This window comes from Ostrinia nubilalis, chromosome 9 (assembly GCF_963855985.1).
Source record: "Ostrinia nubilalis chromosome 9, ilOstNubi1.1, whole genome shotgun sequence".
Taxonomy (NCBI): domain Eukaryota; kingdom Metazoa; phylum Arthropoda; class Insecta; order Lepidoptera; family Crambidae; genus Ostrinia; species Ostrinia nubilalis.
The window spans coordinates 11,806,592-11,830,556 of record NC_087096.1 but is presented as its reverse complement, the minus strand read 5'-3'; the positions used below and the strand labels follow the sequence as shown (position 1 = coordinate 11,830,556).

General features: G+C 35.5%; 2 protein-coding genes across 2 annotated transcripts; both read left to right on the top strand.

Annotated features, from left to right (window-relative positions):
• The first annotated feature begins 4,405 nt into the window (after positions 1–4,405).
• LOC135074661 (alpha-(1,3)-fucosyltransferase C-like) lies at positions 4,406–9,264 on the top strand. The gene is made up of 2 exons (XM_063969026.1): positions 4,406–5,421; positions 8,010–9,264. Exons 1-2 carry the CDS (start codon positions 4,481–4,483, stop codon positions 8,290–8,292), a joined length of 1,224 nt encoding a protein of 407 aa, XP_063825096.1. The 5' UTR covers positions 4,406–4,480; the 3' UTR covers positions 8,293–9,264.
• Positions 9,265–10,136: 872 nt separating this feature from the next.
• Positions 10,137–19,655, top strand: LOC135074662 (alpha-(1,3)-fucosyltransferase C-like). The gene is made up of 2 exons (XM_063969027.1): positions 10,137–11,113; positions 12,910–19,655. Exons 1-2 carry the CDS (start codon positions 10,185–10,187, stop codon positions 13,190–13,192), a joined length of 1,212 nt encoding a protein of 403 aa, XP_063825097.1. The 5' UTR covers positions 10,137–10,184; the 3' UTR covers positions 13,193–19,655.
• Positions 19,656–23,965: the final 4,310 nt, after the last annotated feature.

Below are 23,965 nucleotides of genomic sequence, written 5' to 3'. Positions count from 1 at the left end.
CAAAAGGCCTCGATAAAAGTTAATCGTACCATGCATACGCATCCTAGGCCTATACTGGAGTTGTGTGCCTCCTGATGTCCTTAGGCTCGGTTGCACCATTTTACTTCAACTTTAATAAACGTCAAAAGTCTGCCAAGAAGCTGCACACAAAAAAGCTCCGGTTAAGGTTATAGTCACAGTTAAAAAAAGGTGGTCCAACTCAGCCTTAGTTTCTAAGGTAAGTTTTGTTCACACAAAGTAATCCAAATTTTCGTCTTTTAAAATACAAAATAACCTCTCAAACGTCGTGACCAAGTAATTTATGACTAAAACATTGAATTAATTAGAGATAAATTAGGGATAATGAGATAACCTCACATTTTACTCTTTTCAACATTAAATATACAAATTCCAACTGTGGTAAGTATGATTAAGTAATCCAATCCCAAACCCTTTTAATTACTGCGTTCTCTAAAACTGGTTGGGCTGTAACGGATACTTTGTTAGAACATAATATCCGAATAATGATTTTATTGATAGAACATTTTATTGAAATTGTTTACAGTAAAAACTATAAAATAAAGACGTGAATAGTCAAGAGGGATTTACAAAACCAAACCCCATTCACCTTATTGAATGAAGTTGATGCTTAGCTATGCTCTAGCTTAGCATAATGTGCTTGTCCAATTTGATCGAGGGATATATCCCGTACCTGGAACACGATATTATTGTAATTCGTTGAAGAAAAGCTTGTACCTGTGCACATCGCAAGTTGGAACTGCATCTTGGAGATTCACAGTCATCAAAAAAGAAACGAAGAGTATGATATGACTCTCTGTATGGCCTAAAGGTTAACTGGTAGAGAACGCCTCACGAAATTTAGTTCGCCTTTTGTATCGCAGCACCACCTAACTTTAACGGTAACTATAACGATAACCGGTGCTTTGTATGGAGTTTGACAGATTTTTGACGTTTGTTAAAGGTAAAGTAAGATGGTGTAATCCAGCCTTTTGTATTCCAAGGTATAAATCTAATCCGTAGCTCTTGACCGTAACATCACTAGTAGCTTATATTTTCTTTGCCGCTGCCCAGCTGCCTGTGTCCCAAATAATCCGCTTGTCGGCGCACACACGAGTGGTCGGGCTTGACCTTCGGTGGGTCTATCAGACCACAATAAAGAGTGACAGCATCAAAGCCATCTTCGTTACGAACGAGGATTACCATGTGGAACGTTGCCTTTTGTTTTCTATCTTTCTTTTGTTTCTGTTTGAATTTCGAAAATTGAACGCTTTGTGAGCATTGCTTACGTCCCGCTTTTCATTTGTTTATCTTCTAGTTCTTCTTTTTTGATGATGTTGGCAATACACGTCGAGGTCGACTTGATTTGTGCCATTTTCAAGTATACAGGGTGACTGGAACTGAACCCGCCATAGCTAATACGCGTATAGAGGAGGTCATTTGCTAATTATTGAACCTTACTTTCTATGTCTAAAGTTTTATAGTTTAGGAGATATGTCAATTTTTATATTTTTTTTAGATTTTTCCGAAATTTGACCTAAAAACTGCTTAATTTTTTTTTCTCGCGTAATTTCAACAGTTTTTTTATTAGATATTAATATCGAATATGTCTTTATTCAAATAAAATACATTTCTGATCCAGATAATGATTGAATAATTAGTTACGAGCCGCCAAATTCTAAAAAAAACTAATGTGTGGATAATTTTCGTATTATTACTCCATTTTCTTCCATAAACTTTGAATTTTTAATAAATTTCAAAATCTAATTACTACGTGTGATATATAATTGGAAAGAAGAGAAGGTAAAGATATTTTTAAGATCATTGGCAATCCATTATCACCATTAGTTTTTTTTTAAATCGAATTCGAACTTGAATTTTTTATCGTGGTTTGTACTTTTGTTAAACTTTGGCGGCTCGTAACTAGTTATTCAATCATTATCTGGATCTGAAATTTATTTTATTTGACTAAAGGTTTATTCGATATTAGTATCAAATAAAAAAATCGGTTAAAATCATGCGAGAAAAAAAAAATAAAGCAGTTTTTAGGTCATATTTCGGAAAAAGTATGAAAATTGACATATCTCCTAAACTATGAAACTTTAGCCATAGAAAGTAAGGTTCAATAATTAGCAAATGACCTCCTCTATACGCGTATTAGCTATGGCGGGTTCAGTTCCAGTCACCCTGTATAAGTGATTTGAGTTAGAAAATGAGATCAAGTAATGATATAATGAAGGATGATAGATGATACCCCTTCCCACCCTTTGAGTCTCAGTAAAGTTGTGGTGCTTTACTGAGACCTCCTATGGACAACTTGAGAGAACCAGAAGAATCACGATGCACTGTTTTGCTTCACTTGCCAACACTCATGCACGTTCACGAACACTCAATGGTTAACAATCCACCATTATCACACATTAATAGTCGCCCACACACGAATTTGAGGAAATAAAACAAAACCGCTAACATGACGCTTCAGATTCCCGCCAAGAAGTCCTATCTTCTAGTTAATTATGATGTTATGATAGATTAAAGTTTTAAGGAGTATGCAATTCAGATGATAGTGCCTACCACGAGTATAATTTGGTAGAGATGATCCACGTTTGGATCATTTATTGAGTCTATTGCTTAACCCTTTATGATGAGGTTTATATGTAGAAGTCAGAAAGCAAATTGCTTCTTAAACTTAAAGTAAATTAAGGCTCATTTGGTTTGCACTTAACTTACAAGTTACACTACTTGATGACAAGGGGGCTGCTGATGACTCTATTCTGCCATGCCCCAAAATATGTTGAGTAGTCTTTGCATCAGACCGCAATAAACACGAGGGAGCCCTTTCAGATGCATAATATTTTTAATCATAATGTAGTCTGACATATTCAAGGTATCCTTGATTATCATAAAAATAAACATGTGACGTGCAAAGGTAAAAACAACAATTGTGTACCTACATTATATTGTATATTGGTGGTTAAGGAAAATGAAATAAAGTAGGTACGTCTAATGATTTTATGATGCAATCCAAAGTTAAGCTTTGAGAGGTGTTTTTGGCCGTGAAGTGTTATCGCATTTAAAATGTAAGTTATACTGGTGTTTTTTAATAATGTAACTGTATAGGTACTATGTTTTTTCTAAATAAAGAATTTTATTATGATTATAAAAAAAAATAAAACCGACTCCAAAAAACCTACACTAAAAAAAGTAGAAAAATAATTACTAATTACCTACTTATTTATTAGGACGAATTATTAATATTTATGTAGGTATACCATGATTGATACTTCTGGAGTCGGTGCCAAGATTATGAAACATGTAAAGTTTGCCTGCACCGACTCCAAAAGTATCAATCATGGTATACCTACATAAATATTAATAATTCGTCCTAATAAATAAGTAGGTAATTAGTAATTATTTTTCTACTTTTTTTAGTGTAGGTTTTTTGGAGTCGGTTTTATTTTTTTTTATAAAATTTTACTTATTTCTTGCTTTTTATTTAACTAATTATTACCTTGATGTTACCACTGAAGGTAGGCAGTACATTGAGACCATATTCTTAATGTCTAGTGTAAAATAATATTCCCTACAAAATACAGGTTACCATATAGGAAACCTAAAAAGACCTTAAACCGTCAGCCCACCTTAAAAACATGAAAGAATACAACTGTTGGTCTATTTGTACTTATAATATTTAAAGAATTATCCTACAACTCCTAAGCATTAAGGAGTTGTACCTACCATGACCAGTTTTTCTTCAAATTCGCATGAAACCACCCTTTTGATAATACCTATTCAACAAAAAAATTATCGTTCAAATTGGTTCATAATCGGCGGAGATATTGCGTATAAAAAAGTTCATCCCCAATTTTCCACCCTTGGGGGTCAAATATATTTTCTTCAAATTCGCATGAAACCACCCTTTTGATAATACCTATTCAACAAAAAATAATCGTTCAAATTGGTTTATAATCGGCGGAGATATTGCGTATAAAAAAGTTCATCCCCAATTTTCCACCCTTAGGGGTTGTTTTTTTTATTATTAAATTTAAATGGGACCACCCTTGAGGTATTACCTATACGCTGAAAAAAGATTTGTTCAAATCGGTTCACAATTGGCGGAGTTATCGCGTAACAAACATAGAAAAAAAAAAAAAAAAAAAAAAAAACATACGGGTCGAATTGAGAACCTCCTCCTTTTTTTGAAGTCGGTTGAAAAGAAGATTAAGTATGTAATCCAAAGTGAACCCGATGACTTTTAATAAGCATAATTAGTAGTAGGTACTTATCGGGATTTAGCTCGTTTCACAGAATGTAAATAGGTACCTACTTTTTATTAGACACTAATTCACACGATTACTTTACAAACGTCGCTTACGGATAATATATTTTGTGGCGTCCATACGTGAAACAGTTATTTTTTAGTGATGGACCGCCCGCGCATACTCATGCACGTTTATGCGTCCCGATATAAAACGCATTAAAAATGCGCGCGCCGTTACTGGGAAAAACACTTTTCTGTGTTTCAAACGTGGCCGTGTTAGTTTTCGTGTTATATTCACTCACAGATTTCACCAAAATATCCCTAACAAAGTACAACGACACCGTTATAGCGTCTGTCAATAATATAAAAGATTCAAACTCTGAAAATAGAACTGTGTTAAAGTATATACTGCAATGGACTTCGCCTCGGAACGTGCCTTTCAACAGCATGGGTGTCGGTCAAGAAGGATTCATAAGCAGGAACTGTTCTTACAAAAACTGTTTCGTCACAGGAGACAGAAAATACCTCGGCGATGTGACTAAATTCGACGTAATCGTATTTGCCGGGCCAGAAGTCGTAACGCTTCCGAGTTTTTATTTGCCTCAAAGCAGAGCGCATCACCAAAAGTACGTTTTTGCGTCAATAGAATCATCTGGCTACTACCCAGTTTGTTCAAATAGATTCGACGGGTTTTTCAATTGGACGTGGACTTTCAGACTGGACTCTGACGTGCGATGGGGTTACATGCTTGTAAAAGATGCGGAGAACAATATAATTGGTCCAAACAAAATTATGCATTGGATGAAATTGGAAGATATGAGTCCTGTGAGTGAGGAGTTTAAACAGAAGTTGAAGACTAAGAAGAAAGCAGCAGCGTGGTTTGTTTCGAATTGCTTCGACAGATCTGGCCGCTTCGAATTTGCTGAAAAACTGAAATATAAACTGAAATCGTACAATCTTATGCTTGATGTATACGGAAAATGTGGACAACTGTCGTGCCCACCATCAGAACATGAGAAATGTCTTAAAATGCTTGATGAAACGTACTATTTCTACTTATCTTTCGAGAATTCGTTTAGTGAAGACTATGCTACAGAGAAGTTACTAATGGCACTACAAAACAATGTTGTGCCTATAGTCTACGGTGGAGCTAATTATACAAGGTATTTAATAAATATACGAATATTATGCTATGCAGTCTTTTAAATTATAAATGCAAAAATTACTCTGTCTGTCTGCCTGTTACGTTTTCACGCCTAATCTAGGACTTATCACTTTCTACGAACTTTAGGTAATATCTTGAAAGAAATGGACAGAAATCCATGAAAAAGCAGAATTCACACGATCGAAGACTGACGATGATGACTCAATATTTTTCTGTTTTTGTTAAAGACAAATGAATAAAAACACGGAAAATACCCAGATCAGTGTAAACATAGTAATTTTGTGCTGGAATCGAACCTGCGAAAGGCTTTCCAACGGAGTTCTTGTTGACCACGTCAAATAATCATCAATTACAAAACAACCATTGTTTTTAGGCACAAATTACTTTATTGTAGTTATGTAATGGGGTCATGTTATGGGGTTATGTGGTCATTGTTAGTGAACAATGACCACATAAAGTGAATATGTGAACAATACCGTTAAAATTGAGAGTGACGGAAGCTTAACACATTGGAATTTGAAGCAGATGTGGATTGAAATCTATAAATATACAAGAACGAGTGCAACCAAACTATTCGCGTAAAGAATAAAAACGTCTTAACGGAACAAACTACAAGCAATAATGTTGCGTAGGTTTATAAAGTTATAATCACAGATGAAATTATGCGTTCAACGTCCAACATTTATTGGTTAGTACAACAATGAAACTGCAGCTCATTATGGAATTTCAGCTTTCAGTGCATCGATAATTTTTATTTCAGTAATCATGACTCATGTGATTGACAACAACAGAGTCACAATTGTCACCTAATAATTGAGTTTGGAACCAAACCGTATTATTTAAACAAATTAATATTATATTTTTGGTGTAACCTTGTTGAGGATAAACAGAAATTTTAATAGGAAACGAAGCTACATAAACCACATTTAATGTTTGATAAACATCATTTAATTTTTAGTAAAAACATGGTAGGTACGTTTTTAAGCAGTCTTAATACTATAATAGTACTAACAACGATCTATTCCGATCCAATACCATCATCTAATACCAATGGTACCTATTTGTTTTTAAGTACTTCGTTTGAAACTTTTTGTTCTAAGTAAGTAATTAATTTCAACCTTTTTGAATAAATAATAATATTTAATGGAACATCTACAGTAAGTGATCAGGTTTCACCAGCTTCTGAGGATATTCTAAATCTGCCACGAATGGTACAAATTTTTTTCTGAACAAAATCTCTACTGGAAACCACAACTCAAGTGAACTGAACTCAAGTAGATTTGGGAGCTTGTGCTAATTGGTACCGTTAAAATGGTGCTATATACTGTTACTCTGTAAACGGACTATCTACTTACTTGCTTAATATTTGTAATGCGCGTTAACGAGACTGGGCAGTGGGCACTCTATAATGTATTATGCAAAGTAGTATAGAGTTGTGATTGTGATACAAATAAAGTCTGCTGTGTAGCAATCTTGCAAAATTAAATTATTTATTTATTATTACCTACATAATATTATATTTAGCCGTTACATCTTTAATTTAAATAGTGTCTTAAATCCTCTTGTAGTTTTTCCAGACACTATTGTTCTCTATACAAATAAAATAAACGTTTTAGTATAATAGGTATGTGAGACTCAAATTGACACTAAATTGTCTAAGTATGTGCTGTCTATGTGTGTAGTGATGTGCAGAATTTACCTTTGATTGCATAAGTTGCTTAAAAAGGGTTTTATTCCATCCAGAACTAAGGGTGCCATCAAATTGGAGGCGTGAGGAAACGTTGTAGTGGCTGTAGCGTTATTGTGTGCCACTACTAGTTTTTATATGCGACGCGTTTGTCATGGTAGTGGCGCTTCTCTACAGCTCTTCTTCATGTGTCTCTAAAGGCGTCATAAACCTAATTGATGTAACTAGAACTAGCTACGTACCACGACCTGTCGATCGTGAAGTTTTCCATAAGAGCGCCTGAACGAATTATCTTCTTACTGAAAGAAACGACCGCTGAAAACAATTTTTCGGAAACGTATGCCGTTTGTGAGAGATTGCTCGTAAATACTTTTTAGGCGTATTCATTATAAACAAATCAAATGTTTACAGCCTACTAACCTTATTTTGACAACAGGCATAACATCGTATTATAAGAAAAAGCTTTTACATCGATTTTTTCAGAAAATCCTAACTCTATTTTTTACTTAAGTCAGTTGTGTTGTGTTTACACAATAATATTTCAATAAGAATGTGTTATTAAACATTTTACCGCTTTTATGTCTATCACTCTCACACTTGTGACTAGATGGACCGACGATACGGGAAGCGTAGGACCGGTCGTTGTGGAGATTCTAGGGGGAGGCATTTGTCTAGGTATAGTGGACGTCATTTGGCTGAAACGCACTCATGTTGTAGGTAGTGAGTTGTGTCAGAACTAGGACTTCATCATCATCATTTCAGCCACAGGACGTCCACTGCTGTACATAGGCCTCCCCCAATGATTCCCACATCGCCAGGTTTGTAGCGGCCTGCATCCTTCCTGCTACCTTTATGAGGTCGTCGGATGAACTAGGATTTATTGTGATTTTTTTCAACAGATTCATGCCCTACGGGATCTACCTGAATGCTAAAGAGCTGGGCGTGACAGCTCTTGCAGCAAAGATGGCTGAAATCATCAAGAACCCGGAACAGTACGCCAACTTCTTCAGGTGGAAGAACCACTACTCCTACCACAGCAAGCATGAGATTCCAGAAACGAATGAGTATTGTAAGATGTGCGAGCTGTTAAATAATGAAGAAAAGTTGAAGAAGACTAGCATTATAAGTAATTTTAAAGACTGGTGGGACAGCCCTAACATGTGCAATAGATCTTTGTTTTAAGTATTGCTTCAACCACACCAACGCGTGCAGATCGCCATTGCCAGTACGATCACGGCGTGATCATAGGCCAATGACAGGTCGCGCGGACTGTTCGTGGGTCGCGCGGATTGTTCGTGGGTCGCGCGGACTGTTCGTGGGTCGCGCGACCTGTCATTGGTCTATGATCGCGCCGATGGCGATCTGCACGCGTTGGTGTGGTTGAAGCTTATAACATAACTTTCAATTAGGTAGTCGGCACCATTTACTGCTTTTCTAAAATAATACTACAATAATTCTAGTCCTGAAAACCAAATTACATTTTCAAAGCTAGATTTTTAGTTGCTTCAAATTAAATAAGTTGTTCCCCAAATTGGTAAACAAGTGACGTCACAGTTTGTGCATTGCCACGCGAAATCTGTGGTAAAATCACGTTTTGACCGTTTAAAAAGTATCTCAAGGTGGCGTCAGATAACCTAATGTGTAGGTATTTATTAATGTCTTTTGATATTATTGCACAATTATAATACAAATTATTTAGGTACACTTTTGTTAAGTATTTATGTGATTTTGACTAGGTATCATTGTAAATCAATTAATCCATCAATACTACATTTGGGTTACAGTGTGGGTTCACAACTAAGTCTGAGTTGCACCATCTTAATACATAATAATATAACAAATGTCAAAAATCTGTCAAAATAAATCACCGGCTATTTTTAAACTTACAGTTAAAGTAATTTGGTATAACTCAGCCTAAGTCAGGCGACATGCAGATTTATGTCACCTTCGTTCCACTTGACTCTTTTCAACACACCAGGCATTTGACTCTACTTAATCATAAGAGCTTTGTCGCTCCTTCAAATTCCATAGCAATCTCGCTAACATAAGTACCCAAAATGTTGTGAGAACTATAAATTATGAATTGTTTCCTATAATAATAATATTTGTGTCCTGAGAATGGTTTCCTGTAATAAATAAAAAGTTGTCTTTTAATTTGATAGAGTTTCTTCTACCATTTCTCTGCAGTAGCAGATAATAATGTAATATGTTGTCACTTTTTGCTGGCGTGACAATTTATATTGAGGCGTATATAGGACGGACCTACTTACACACTAATAAATTAATTAATAGTATTTGAGTAGGAGTGACGTCACTCGATGTCGTCATTTTGCCTGGTGGGATGAGGGTTCTAGGGATGAGGGTCGTGGCGCCGTCTCTTAATTTGGTGGTATAGGTGGCGCCTGTTTATCCTGTTTGTTCACTATTTGATTCAGGCGTAATGTTCGTTTCAAAGTTGATAGCCGATTTATTCTTAAAGACAAACTACTAGAAAAACGCAGTATGGCATTGAACTAACGCCAAGGTCAACCAAATTTAGCATTCAGATGTTCCGTCGCTAGTAAATGTTACCTGTTTAGTTACTTTGCACAAATCTACATACGAGTATACTTATTATTATAAATGCGAAAGTAACTATGTCTAGATCTGGCTTGCTTTCACGCCTAAACCACTGAACCGATTTTGATTAAATTTGTTTGAGTCCCGGGAAAGGACATAGGATAGTTTTTATCAAGGTTTTTGAAACAGGGACGCGCGCGATAAAGTCTTTCTGAGACAGACAAAATTCCACGCGGGTGAAGCCGCGGGCGGAAAGCTAATATTAATAAGGCATGTAGAGACGAGGCATTTTTTGTCTATCAATAAACACTTCTTACCTATCATCAATGATGTCAATTTATTGGTGATCCAAATAAAATAATATAAAAATTACCAAGTGTTACCAAAACCCCTTCCCTAAAAAAACTTCGATCATCTACTCGCAACGAGGAAAAGGAATCCGCTCAGCACATTAGTTGTCGGCCGACTCTAAAACATAACACGCGTGGCCTCTGAGCGTTGAGCAAGTGCGTTAAATGAGTCTAATGCGCGTTCACATTAAAAAAGCCATTGCCATCGGGGCATTCGGCACCTGTGCTATTGTTCTTTTCATACATATTTTTTACAAGTATTCGACGTTAAACGAAAGTGAACCTTACTGGATGATCAAAAGTGATTTTATCTTATCCAACGATACAAATTTAAAGTACATTTTACAATGGACGTCGCCCTCAACTGATCCGTTCGTTTATATGGGAGTCGGCCAAGAAGTTTTTAAGCGACGGAACTGTACTTACACGAACTGTGTGATTACTGCCTACAGATCCCTGCTTGACCTGCAGGAATATGATGCTATAATATTTCACGGACCAGAAGTCGTGCGTATGCAAAACAAAGATCTGCCACAGAAGAGGTCAGCGCACCAGAAGTATGTTTTTGCATCAATGGAATCATCACACTACTACCCAGTCTGTTCAAGAAGGTTTGACGATTACTTCAATTGGACTTGGACGTTTAGACTGGACTCTGTTTTGCGGTGGTCGTATATAACGGTATGGGATTCGAAAAATAATGTTATCGGGCCCGAAAAGAACATGCACTGGATCAAGCCTGAAGAGATGGACCCTGTCAGTGAGAGGTTCAAGCAGAAGTTGATGTCCAAGACGAAAGCGGCTGTATGGTTCGTTTCCAATTGCGCCGACAAATCTGGACGCTTAAGATTTGCTGAAAAACTGAAAGATACACTTAAAGAGTATAATCTTGAGCTCGATATAATTGGAGCTTGTGGATCAAATTCTTGTCCTAGATCAAAGAGAGATGAGTGCAATAAAATGGTTGGCGAAAGATACTTCTTTTACTTGTCGTTTGAGAATTCATTTAATAAGGATTATGTAACAGAAAAATTGCTGACTGCACTAAATAATGATGTGGTACCCATCGTGTATGGTTTCGCCAATTATACAAGGTATGTGTTTTTTAAAAGTTGGTAGGTCTGTATACATAATTATATAGGTTTTATATTCGTTATCTACATAGGTAGTACCCATAGTATAGTGTAAGCTCTGTTTTGTTTGGTACCTACTGGATGGTTTGTGGAATGTCCAAGGTTATTACCCGGAAGATGGTTAATTTATAATTATTATTTACTAGCTGTGCCCGCGACGACGACGCGTGAAAATAAGTTTGAATAATATTTCCCGTTTTTGCAACATTTTTCTTTACTGCTCCGCCCCTATTAGCTGTAGGGATATATAGCCTAAAGCCTTCCTCGATGAATGGGCTATCCAACACAAAAATATTTTTTTAAATTGGACCAGTAGTATTTGACATTAGCACGTTTAAGCAAACTAACTCTTCAGCTATAAGTCGTTAGTCGTGTTGTCTCATGTTCTAATAAATACGTTATTATCAGTACTCCACGTGATTAGGATTAACGATAAAGATATTGCTATCACAATGATTAGAAACACTTTAAAAGGGACTTTGTCCAACTAGAACAAATTATAGTCCCGTGAAATTAGGACAAGGTTACAACAATTCGCATGAAATAGTTAAAATAATGCAAATTATCCAAGTTTTTTATCTTTCTCCAACGTTGTTGATTTTTGCTCTATGTTGTTAATGTGACGCAAGTAGACGCAGCTAAATTTAGTGTCTTATGAAGGCCAAAGAAAAGTTCTTTTCAATTATAGAAAAATCGGATTGAAATTTCTCACTGCATAAAAAAAGTAAATTTTAACCTTGTATTCAAAACTATTTTATCTAAACAATCGTAAGTAATGGAAGCGTTTTAGTCATTCAGGAATATAATAGGTACCTACTTTGGTATACACTCCATTATATTTTACACCTAACATTAACTGAATAAAATTTAAACGATGTTGATTAAACAATTAATGTTCAAAATTGTAACTTTGTCCATGAGCAATAGAGTGGTGTGGACGTTTGAACAAAAAGTGTCAAATGTTTTAAATAACTTTATTAGATGGCCGCAAAATAAATGTGTTATTCCTATTTTTGAATCGGAGTAACTTTGTTTTTGACGATTTTGGCCATAAATTACTTACGTAAAATTCACCTGTGTGCACCGTGTAAATACCGTCTGGTTTGGCGTTCCACATACCTACTTTACTTAATTATAATTTGTTACAGTAGCGCCCGACCTTGAATTTCTTTTTAGCACATGTCGGATCGATGGAGACTTTTAATCGAGCTTCGAACATTCGTACCAATTAATCAACTATATGCGAAATATTGTAATTTGACCGGACTATTAACATAACCATACGTGTATTAATTATTTAGCAACATTGTAATTTGTCGTCTGCATAGATGGGTATAATAGTTAATCGTTATTTCGTTAGCAAAAAAAAACTTACTGGGCCAATCGGTAGAACGTTAAAAGTTAACCATTTAAAATGTTGCTTTTTTTTAAAAGAAATCCTACTAATATTTAAATGCGAAAGTTTGTATGGATGTTTGGTTGTTACACTTTCACGCAAATCTACAGAACGGATTTTGATGAAACTTTACAGTATTATTTTTTATCACCCAGAAAAACATATAGGCGATAATTTATGACGACCTGTGACAAACTAAATTTCACGTGCACGGCAAAAGGTAGTTAGGTAAATAAAATAAAAACAAATTATTAAACGCACATTTATTTCAATTTTTTCCAAACAAAAGAATGTTTTGCCCACTAGAATCAGCCTTTAGATAATATGGGTTTTTTTACATACCGTACGTTTTATTTTCCAGGTTCATGCCCGACGGAAGTTACTTGAATGCTCGGGAGCTGGGCGTGACAAATCTGGCACAGATGATGGCCGATATCATTAGAGACCCAGAACGGTATGCCAACTTCTTCAGATGGAAGAACCATTATTCGTACAACTATAAGGATCCAAATCCCGACAGCAACTCTTACTGCCAAATGTGTGCCCTGATGAACGATGAAGAAAAAATTGGAGAGACAACAATTGTACATAATTTTAGAGACTGGTGGGATACTTGGGACATTCCTGGATTATGTGATAGCTAAAATATTTTATAGTTGTCATAGTACGCAGGACTGACGGCCGATGGGGCAGCAAGGTTCTGGAGTGGACGCCACGTACTGGAAAACGCAGCGTGGGACGTGGACCGATGACTTAAAGGTAGCAGGAAGGCGCTGGATGCAGCAGGCAGCTACCAACCGGGTGATATTGGAAATCATTGAAGGAGGCCTATATTCAGCAGTGGACGTCCTGTTGCTGAAATGATGATGATGATGATGAAGTTATTTTATAGTCTAATGGTAATAATTATTATTTGCAATCTACATAGCGTTTACATTTGTGGCAAAATTTTGTGCTCTGAATAAGTTATATCTTGTAAGTAGTCCCAATGAATGCTTTAACGACGGTGTAGAGAGAAATCCGTGGAACACAATTTTTGACCTCGGGATTTTATTTAGACTAGTTAGGAGGTGAACATAGCAAAAGTCCCCGCCCTTAGCCCTTGAGCCGGCGGGGCAAGGGGGGTTTAAAGGTACCACTTTTCGGTTTTTCGCTTATTCCTAGGAAACTATGCGTTCTAGTGACATGACTACTATGAACCAAAAAAAGCTTATTCAATTTTCTACAGGTGAGATAGTCAAGTTTTTCTATATCTTGTATAGTTTTCGCGGCATCTGCTCTCGAAGGTTTGTAATATTGGTATTTTTATTTTTGTCTTACATGTTCCCAACAGGAGAAAATCGACTAAATCAATATTGAGCAAACATTCTAGACATGCGGGAGTATGTTAAGCCTAGTTTCAGGGAGGAGACTGCACTGTGCGAATATTTAGACGAACCACTTGGAGCCACTTTTGATTCCTCATCACTCAAAAACTACTGTGCATTAACACTTCAAAGGCACATGAGTTGAGACTTGCAAGATAAATATCGGCTTCAAATTTCATAAATATACCTCAAACGGTTATTTAGATATTAACGTTCAAAAATCGAAATTTAGTATACTAAAATCTATCTATCACCTGTGAAATGTTAAAATTTACTGGTTTTTTATTTGTTCCTTTGTATTTACACATCTACTTATCTGGATGCCAAATATGAACCTTCAAGGTCCTCTGGAAGTGGTTAGAATTTGATCTATAGGTCAGACATGTAGATTTTTGGACGTCAATACCTAAAGAACCGTTTGAGATATACATATATTAGGGTGGAGCACGGTTGTATGGGAAAAAAAATTTTTTTAGTTTCGCAGTTCTAATAGGGGGGGATTTGTGCCTTATATGAAAGTATAAATAACTGTAATTTTTTATCCCATTTAATGAATATCTTCTGCCTCCGCAGTGACTTCAAAATTTTAAAATTTTATTTAAAGATGAAAGTCGTCTAAGGTGAAATATTGCGCTCTATTTATTAGTAAGAAGGTATTAAATGACAGATAATTTATAGATTAGATATTTACTAAGGTAATATAACAAGAAATACATACAAGAATTAGATAAATTACTTTAATTATTATGCTTGAAAATCCTTTTTTGATCAAAATTTAGGCATCACGTTTCGCGATTCCAACTTGACTTTTATTGCACCTTATTAGTGACTTTCTGGATGCAGTGAGAAATAGAATCTTTGATCGTAATCTTCACAGGTCCCTCAACAGCTTGAGTGAGGTAGAGAAGCCTTAAAACAAAGGTTTGCTCTCACCACCAGATTTGACAATGTGCTGAATTTCTTAGTCAAATAAATATCTCAAAAGCGGCTGTTTGGTTAAGTAAATTAAATAAATATATAAAATAGCATTAAAGTGTATCACTAGTACTTAAAAAATTCTAGGTATTGAAGGGTGACTCGTACTGTGTGACTTTAGTATGCGACGAGCGGCCAGCTCTCTGACATCGTAAGAAGACTGCTATCAGGATACTCGTAATAGCTTTTTCTCCGGGTAACTAGTTCTTTAATCTTTCATAGGGTATCTGGCAGGCCTCTCGAGGCCATAATAATATTAAACATATGACGGGTGCCATCTTTGCATGATGGTTTTGTCTTAATCAAAAACCAGGAAGAAGCATAGACTTTAACCACAATAGTAGCCAGAGGTATCAAAATTTCTATTGGATTTTAAGTTTCTACAATGCAAACGTAGTATTCGGTACGCTCGTGTGATCTAACGGGCATGTTCCAATTCACCAGGAGAAATTATTGCGAGATTTTGTGAGAATACGCCTAATTACCGCCGACGCAATTTTATGCAAGTTCTGCTGATCAGTACTCAGATAATTGGCCATTTCTGATCACATTTGTCCTTCAATTTCTTCAAATTTATAGATAGGCAGTTTCTCACATGTTTCCAGAGCTTTTCCAGTAGACTATCTGACAAAGACGCGAGTCGCGAAAAGGGCCAGAAAAATTCTCTTCTCGCGCTCTCTCACGCCCTTATAAAAATTATAAACCCAAAGCCTGGCTTTTTTGTGTATTTTACATTGAAAATATAGCATATCAGTAAACGATTTGTGATAATAAAATTGTATTCTTATTTAAATATTGCAGCGCCTAAGTGAGGTCTAAAACCAACTTTTTCTATAAATTCAGTGTCGATGCGGAGGCAGTTACTCTAAACCGAATTGATTAATATGTTGCATGACTTAATTTAAGCCCTAAAGGCACAAAATTTTGACTATTACATTACAGATATCTGAAAAAAAAAATTTTCGCTCCACCCTAATATATATATGAAATTTGAAGCTGATGTTTATCTTGCAAGTTTCAACACATGTGCCAAATTTGAGGTGTTAATGCACAGTAGTTTTTGAGTGATGAGGATTCAAAAGTGGCTCCAAGTGGTTCGTCTAAATATTCGCACGGTGCAGTTCCCTCCCTAAAACTAGGCTTAACATACTCCCGCATGTCTAGAATGTTTGCTCAATATTGATTTAGTCGATTTTCTCCTGATGGGAACATGTAAGACAAAAATAAAATTTCCAATATTACAGACCTTCTAGAGCAGATGCCGCGAAAACTATACAAGATATAGAAAAAAATTACTATCTCACCTGTAGCAAATTGAATAAGCTTTTTTTGGTTCATAGTAGTCATGTCACTAGGACACATAGTTTCAGAGGATTAAGCGAAAAACCGAAAAGTGGTACCTTTAAACCCCCCTCTCCCCGCCGGCTCAAGGGCTAAGGGCGGGGACTTTTGCTATGTTCACCTCCTAACTAGTCTAAATAAAGTCCCGAAGTCAAAAATTGTGTTCCACGGTTTTCCATCTATAATGCTTTATTGACTGGACTAAAGTAATTATGTGGTCTTTTTAGAACCCATTTATTGTTAACATCGAATGGTATGGACAGAGTAATTTGTTTTTTCTATGGTATGGATGGATGAAATAAGTAATATTAAACAAATAGTTACAAGTAACCACAATGATATACCTACCTATTTATATTTATATCAGTACTTCAACTACGATGTTAACTAACAACACTAGATAACAACACTCCAGTCTGTAGGCACAACAGTAGGCAGATACTTGATATAAAGAGAAATTCAATTTTAATTAATTTATTGCGGAGATAATATTACAACCATGTGCACACACAAAAATGGTCGCAAAGCCCCTTTACCTCGTGGCCAAACTAAAATGCCTAACTAATTTGGCCATGAGGAAAATAGCCAAACCGCGTGGTCATAGTTTAAAAATAACACACACCGTAAATGTTCTAGTCACATCACGGAGAAATAAGAGACCAACAGAAATGAAAAAATATTTGTATTTGACAAAAAAACTACATCTTATAGCCAAATCTCTATAAGAGACTACCAGATTAAAAAATATTTTTGTTTTTGACAATAAATATTTTTTTCTTCTTCTTAAAAATAAAACCGGCCAAGTGCGAGTCGGACTCGCGCACCGAGGATTCCGTATGAACCTGTAGGTAGGTATATAAGTTTGATTTTGTTGCAGCTTTTAAGGGACTTTAAACCTGAATATTTGATATAAATTTAAATTTAATACCTCTACGCGTTCATGAGGAAAGTAGTAGTAACTTTAAAATAAAAAAAAATGTATTAAAAAAAACTACTTACTAGATCTCGTTTTTTTTAGTTGTAACAATCATGATGTAATAATGTGTAAGTATTATTATGTCCAATGACTTTATTGTAAACAACAACAGACTTAACTAACAACACACTTAAACGAAATACCAACTCTACAACACATTTTGGCAAGCTTATAGCTAGAGCAAGATGAAAGAGCGAGCGAACATGTGGCTTACCCGTTTCATTATACAAGAACTATTGTATAACAGAAAAGTAATGAACAGTCAATAATATTTTCACCTTACGCTCATGTTGATGTAGCGAAATGGCAAAGCCACATAATTTGAGAATATAGCGAAATAGCCAAGCCACATAAAAGTTGTAGAGTTTGTGAATTTAGGCCTTGTAGAGTTAGGGCGTGTAGAGTTAAAAGCCTGGCTCTACATGAGATCTGATAACTTTTTGTCAGTGCGAGTAATATAGTCTCGTCTTAGCAACATTTTACATGAAAATGTTTTTGATGGGATTAAATCTTACGGGATTGCTACCATGTACCTTAATTTTGAGTTTCCGATATTTCTGCACTGTTGCAAGCGCCATGGTCGCGGAGTAACTGAAGAAACTTGCGGGTGAGATGTTTAAAACAATATATCTAACTATATTAAGCTAAATACTGTAGGATATTATGCTGTTGTGATAGAGGCTGTCTTCGTACAGTCGACAGCACATCAACCTATACATTTTTGTTGCAAAATAGCCTGTAATACTACGAGATAAGACGCCACTGTGTTTAGGTTGATGTGCTGTCTTCGTACATCCAACTAAAGGCTCGTTCCCATGGTAATCCAGCTTTGCGGGATCCAGTGATGCAGGATACTGCAAAACATACATATGTATGTGTGCTAAAATTCGAATTACTTACAAATTCGAACGGATCCGTTTATTGCGGGACACTGCGAATGGGATGTTCATGTGAACGTTATTATTAAACCACAACAGGATCCTGCAAAAAACGGGATGTCTCAGTACTTTATACAGGGTGTTAGGTAAATGGGTATATGAGCCGACACTAGCCCATGTTAACATGGGCATATAAATGGTATGGTGAAGTCAGAAATTTGATATTATCATTTTATTTTTTTAAATTTTCATACAAAATATTTTTATAAAATCCGATTTGTATGAAAATTAAAATAATTTATATTAAGATATCAATTTTCTGACTTCACCATATCATTTATATGACCATGTTAACATGGGCTAGTGTCGGCTCATATACCCATTTACCTAACACCTTGTATACAAGCCTTTTAGGATAAATTACGAAATAACATTAGAGGTGAATCACTTCTATTTTATCTGAATAAATAATAGTTATGTTTTAATAATTAAGGTGATTTGGCTCTTACCTAAATTAATTGTTTTTTATTTCAGTACTTAGAAAAAAATAGGTAAGTATCAGATTACTATTGTAGAAATAAGACTGACTTTATTGACATAAGACTTCCTTGCTACCGCGTAAATAATGAGTTACTACCTACTAAGTACAAATAAAAGTATTTCTAAAAGTTCTTAATAATAGATTTTAATCCATTATGCCTACTCTAATTAAACTCTATCTGTTAATTTATCCGTTTACACGCCTAAGGCTGAGTGGCACCACCTAACTTTGAGCTTAACTTTGACCATAACCAGTGTTTATTGTTTATAGTTTGACAGATTTTTTACGTTTATATTATAGTTAAATTAAGATGGTGCAACCCAGCCTAAGAGTACAGACTTTTTATTAACCGATAGTAGTCAAGTATGAAAGTGCGCACATTAGTAGGCGCGCACACCGTTGATTTTTAGTTGGCCGATAGTTGTGCCCGATTTTAAATTGTATGAAGAATCGGCCAAATCGAATCGGTGTAGTGTGCGTACTCCCATACATGCCCATACTGATCAACTGCCCGACTAAACTATCGGCCGACGAAAAATCAACGGTGTGCGCCTACTCTTACACCGATTTGCTATTGGCCCGATTCCTCATACAAATTGGCACCGACCAAACTATCGGCCGATTAAAAGTCTGTAGACAGGGGCTCTAACATTATAGTACGAGTATAAAAAATAGTTGATAACAAAGAAAGATCCCTACAAAACTTTCACCAAACATATTCTATAAAAGTCATGTATTCCACAAAATTTCAAAGCGCATACCCAAGAAAGGTCAATAAATTATCTGGTCGCCAGAAAACGTTTCCAAAAGCAATACAACTTTACTTCAATATTGCACTAAATAGTAGATGGACACTTTGAAACACATTTGCCACAAAATATACAAAAAAAAATGAAACAACAGAGATCCTTTGCTTGGCAAAAAACTAATAGTCAGTCACATCTACATGTCGTCCATGAACCATTCAAAAGTACAACCCATACAAAAAAGAGGTGCCCTGACTAAAACTTTGCTTAAAGCATCTTAAAAGGGTACTTCTCATTTACACTCAAATTTGATGGTCACACAATAATAGTTCATAAACGGTATAAGTTAGAACAATAACTTTGAAATCAGGTGATAACATATTTATTTAGCTACATACAAAATAAATTTTATCGTAATAGAAGCAAAAATAATACGAAAACATCACATGAAACGATACAAAACGGGGTCATTTTTCGCATTCTCATCGTGTCACACCTTCGGTTGCAATGAAACATTTGGTTACTGCATTCACAATTTTCATTCAATTTGTGTGTAGCATATACTAAAATCATCGTAATTAAATATACTTTCCACACAATAGTCAAAAAAATATCTTCTTATAATTATTTCGAATTGAGGAAGGAAAATACGTTGGTCACACGATTTTAGGTACCTAAAATTTTGAGTAATCATACAAGATTGCCGTTAAACCGAACACCATCAACCAATCACTGTGTTCTATTCGGTTAACGTCAGTCACGCTCCTGCCATAGCGGAGGTGAGATAAGTCGATCGTCGCTCCGCGAAAAAAATACGTAACTTTTTGTGATTATCCATAGACATTCCGTCGCTTGCTTGATCAATATTTTCTACCTGTAAAATTTAAACAATTTAATTGAAACTTTGCCATTGAAAACTTAACATGTTAGACTTATTTGTGTAGTATTCGACTTGAACCGTTAAACTCAAATTTAGGGCTAATGAATAAAAAACTAAAATTTTCGTCACCTTCGTGGCATCACCTTCGTGGTGTTTTATACACGAAGGTGATTTTAGGCCACGAAAGTGATTTCTTGCTTTGGTTTATTTTAAAATGTAATGACTGGTGTTTAAGTTTTTACAATATTTTAATAACGAATAAATTATACGTGTTAAGTAGAGTTCAGTACATCAATAAAAAAATAAGGGCCTCGTATTTTTTGTCTGTATGACTGTATGTATGACTGTATGTATGTCTGTATATGTGACTGTGTATCTGTTTGTAAGAAAAATTTAATCTGAAGTTTGAGTTAAAAGTTGTACAACAAAAATACGAGGCCATCTGGCCTCAATAAATAAACATATTTTTTGTTGAGGGACTGATAAGTTAAGAGTTCTTTTTTATTGAGGTACTGATAATCCTTTTTTTTGCTTCTTTAGCATTTCAGAATGCCACCAGTATCACCCTTAAAACCAATTGCGTAGAATCTTGTAACTTAGTAGGTGACGTTATCGGTAAAATTGTATCTTGTATTTAAGTACCTACCTATTTATATTATGTTATTGCCGTTTATCTATGAAAATAAGACAAAATATATGTTTTACTAGCGGCCGCCCGCGACTTCGTACGCGTGGATCCCGTTTTACCCCCTTCATCTATCTTACGCGGTTTAGATTTTTTCATACAAATGTTTTTTCCCGCTAACTCCCGTTCCCGTTGGAATTTCGAAATATCCTGTTGTAACTAAGCTTTAAGTTTACTAAGGGACCTGCATGCCAAATTTCAAGCGTCTAACTTAAGCGGTTTAGATTTTTCATACAAAAGGATTTTCCCACTAATGCCCGTTCCTGTGGGAATTCCTAAGTATCCTATAACCTGCCCAGGGGTATGAAAAATAATTGTACCAAGTTTCGTTAAAATCCGTCGAGCAGTTTTTGTTTCTATAAGGAACATACAGACAGACAGACAGACAAAAATTTTACTGATTGCATTTTTGGCATCAGTATCGATCTCTAATCACCCCCTGATAGTTATTTTGAAAATATATTTCATGTACAGAATTGACCTCTCTACAGATTTATTATAAGTATAGATAAATACTTAAGAGTCATTTACAGTAGTAAAGTTTGAAAAAAATATTGCTGTGAAGTACAGAATCACTTTCGTGGCACCAAAAAATTCAAAACGTTAAAGCTTCCAAACCAGACTCACTATTTGACTGATTTACTGAGAATACACTCTTCACATCAAGTGGTACAATTTTTGTTTACAAAAAGTTGAAATAAGTTAAAAATAAAATTTGCCACGAAGGTGACGATGAGAACCGTGGCGATGAGAAATACCCAAACAAAAGACAACGCTTTGACAATACAAAATACAATTAACACCGTAGTCATAATTCACTAATCCTCTAGTTATAAGTCCCTTTCCACAGCCAAAAATGAAGGCATACACTTTCAAACTACCTGGCGATGGAAAATATCTACTTTGAGAAAATGCTTAGGTACCAAATCAATGAACCTATGTATCTCAGAATTGGTAAAAAAGCGGCCAGAATTGCAAGATCTTGTACATTTTAACGAGAGAAATAAACCTAGCGGATGAAACAAGTGAATCAATCAAAGACCAGACTTACTTTTTGTATGTTATTCTATCCAACCTCGAACTGCGTCTCTACTCCCATTGTTTCTAGTTTCATATATTTTGTAACTACAATATCGTTTTTCCCACTTTATAGACGATGGAACGATGTAACGCATAGACATCGATCTACGTTTAGTGCGTTGCTTGCGGAAAATCAGTAGGTAGGTAAACTGGTTCCAATCAAACAAGAAGGCGTTTAGAAAAAGCTTTTATAAAGTATCAGTTGTCCCGGTCTCTGCAATGAAATCTTACAAGATTTTGGCCCACATTAAACGTCATCATTTTTGGCGGGCCTACTTAATTGGTTTGGTTTAATCAAAATCGAGTACGGGACTATTCCCACCTCTCGTTTCCAGCGCTGCAACTCCTGTGTAGGTAATCTGCAGGCTCTACAGTTTGACCGCCAATAGAAACCCAACCAATGAAGGTCAAGTTTGTCCCGGGGGAATGTTAAACTGTTATTGGACCAGCATCGAAATTAATCAGAAGAATATAGGGTTCGAAGTTAAGGTCCGACTTCCCGCCAGTGCAAAGAGGGACAAAGGCTGACAAAACAAAGGTTTAAATTAATAACCTTTAAGAAAAGATTTATACCATGGACAGTAAGTATTATTATGGGTATCTTGTGGTGAGCTATCTGCCAATAATATTTTTCACAAAATCGCTTAAAAGCACGGAAATTTCTTCTTGTCGCGACAAAATCGGATCGGATCAAAATCGAATAGTCTTATCGATATCACGAGACGAGTTATCTCGAATGATTTCTTCGCAATGTCAATGTAAAACGGCCGATTGACCTCCATTAGTCCATTTCCGAGCCGTGATGAGGTCCAGATTGACAATCATACATTCATTTCCACTGCTTTCCATGCGCGGACTTCTGACCTTCATGGTGTAATGGGAAAAGTCATCATCGACTTAGAGTTGGGCTCAATGTTTTTGTTTATCGATAAATTCACGTTTATTTATTTTATTTTACCTATTTAGTTCGGGCAACATAATAGTGAAACAATAACAGACAAATAACCACCATTTACATGATTTATTACAATGATAACACTGCAGTAAAAGTTGTGAAATCTTACTGATAACTCTCAGCTATAAAATTTTCAATTAATAAGCTGCAAATAGCAATTAAAATTACCCACTGTAAGTCTGTCAGTGTGTGATGTAAAATGAATCTAACATTTCGTGTTAAAAGTCATACTGAAAATACTCATTTCAGTAGAAAATATGATTGCGCCCATTAAAAAAGGTAAAAGTAGTTAGTACCTATATAAAAAGTTTGGGACTAGAAGCGTAGTGTAAAATGTCCTAAAAAAAGATCTTATTCTTCCAAATTCACTGTACTTCTTAAGTTCTCAAACTATAGATACTTTTTAGACCTTTAGAGGTTAGTATCGACAAAATCCCTTCACTGTCTGTTGTGTCTAACTAACTTGATTCGATGCTGGGCATAATCTCAATCGTTGCATTTTCTGATTCGCTTGCAAATCCCTCTGGGTGGTCTTGAGTCTAGACTGGACGTGGCAATTAATCTTTGGTGCTTTGTTATTGATAGAGACATTGAGGTATTTCAAGTAAGTAAGTAAGTATAGGTACTTAATGATCATTACTTGTCCCAAACGAAAAAAAACATAGTACATTGTTATTAAAATTTAATGGAGTCCGACGACCTCCAATAAATCATTCTAGTTTTTTTAGATGTTAACGTTCTAGTGATAGTTTTCTTTTCGCTTGGGAAAAATATTATTTAGCCTTCGCTGGTTGGGTTTGTATTGTCAAGATTAGAAGCTATACAGTCTACTATACAGGAGTTGCAGCGGTGGAAAAGCGGTTGAATGCAAATTTATATGAAAAGAAATTAAAATAGTCGTGGTAGTTATGGTGAACTAATTAAAATCAAGCCTGTAGCTGCCTAACTCGAAGTAATTATGAATAAGTTGTTAAGTATAATAAAATTATAATG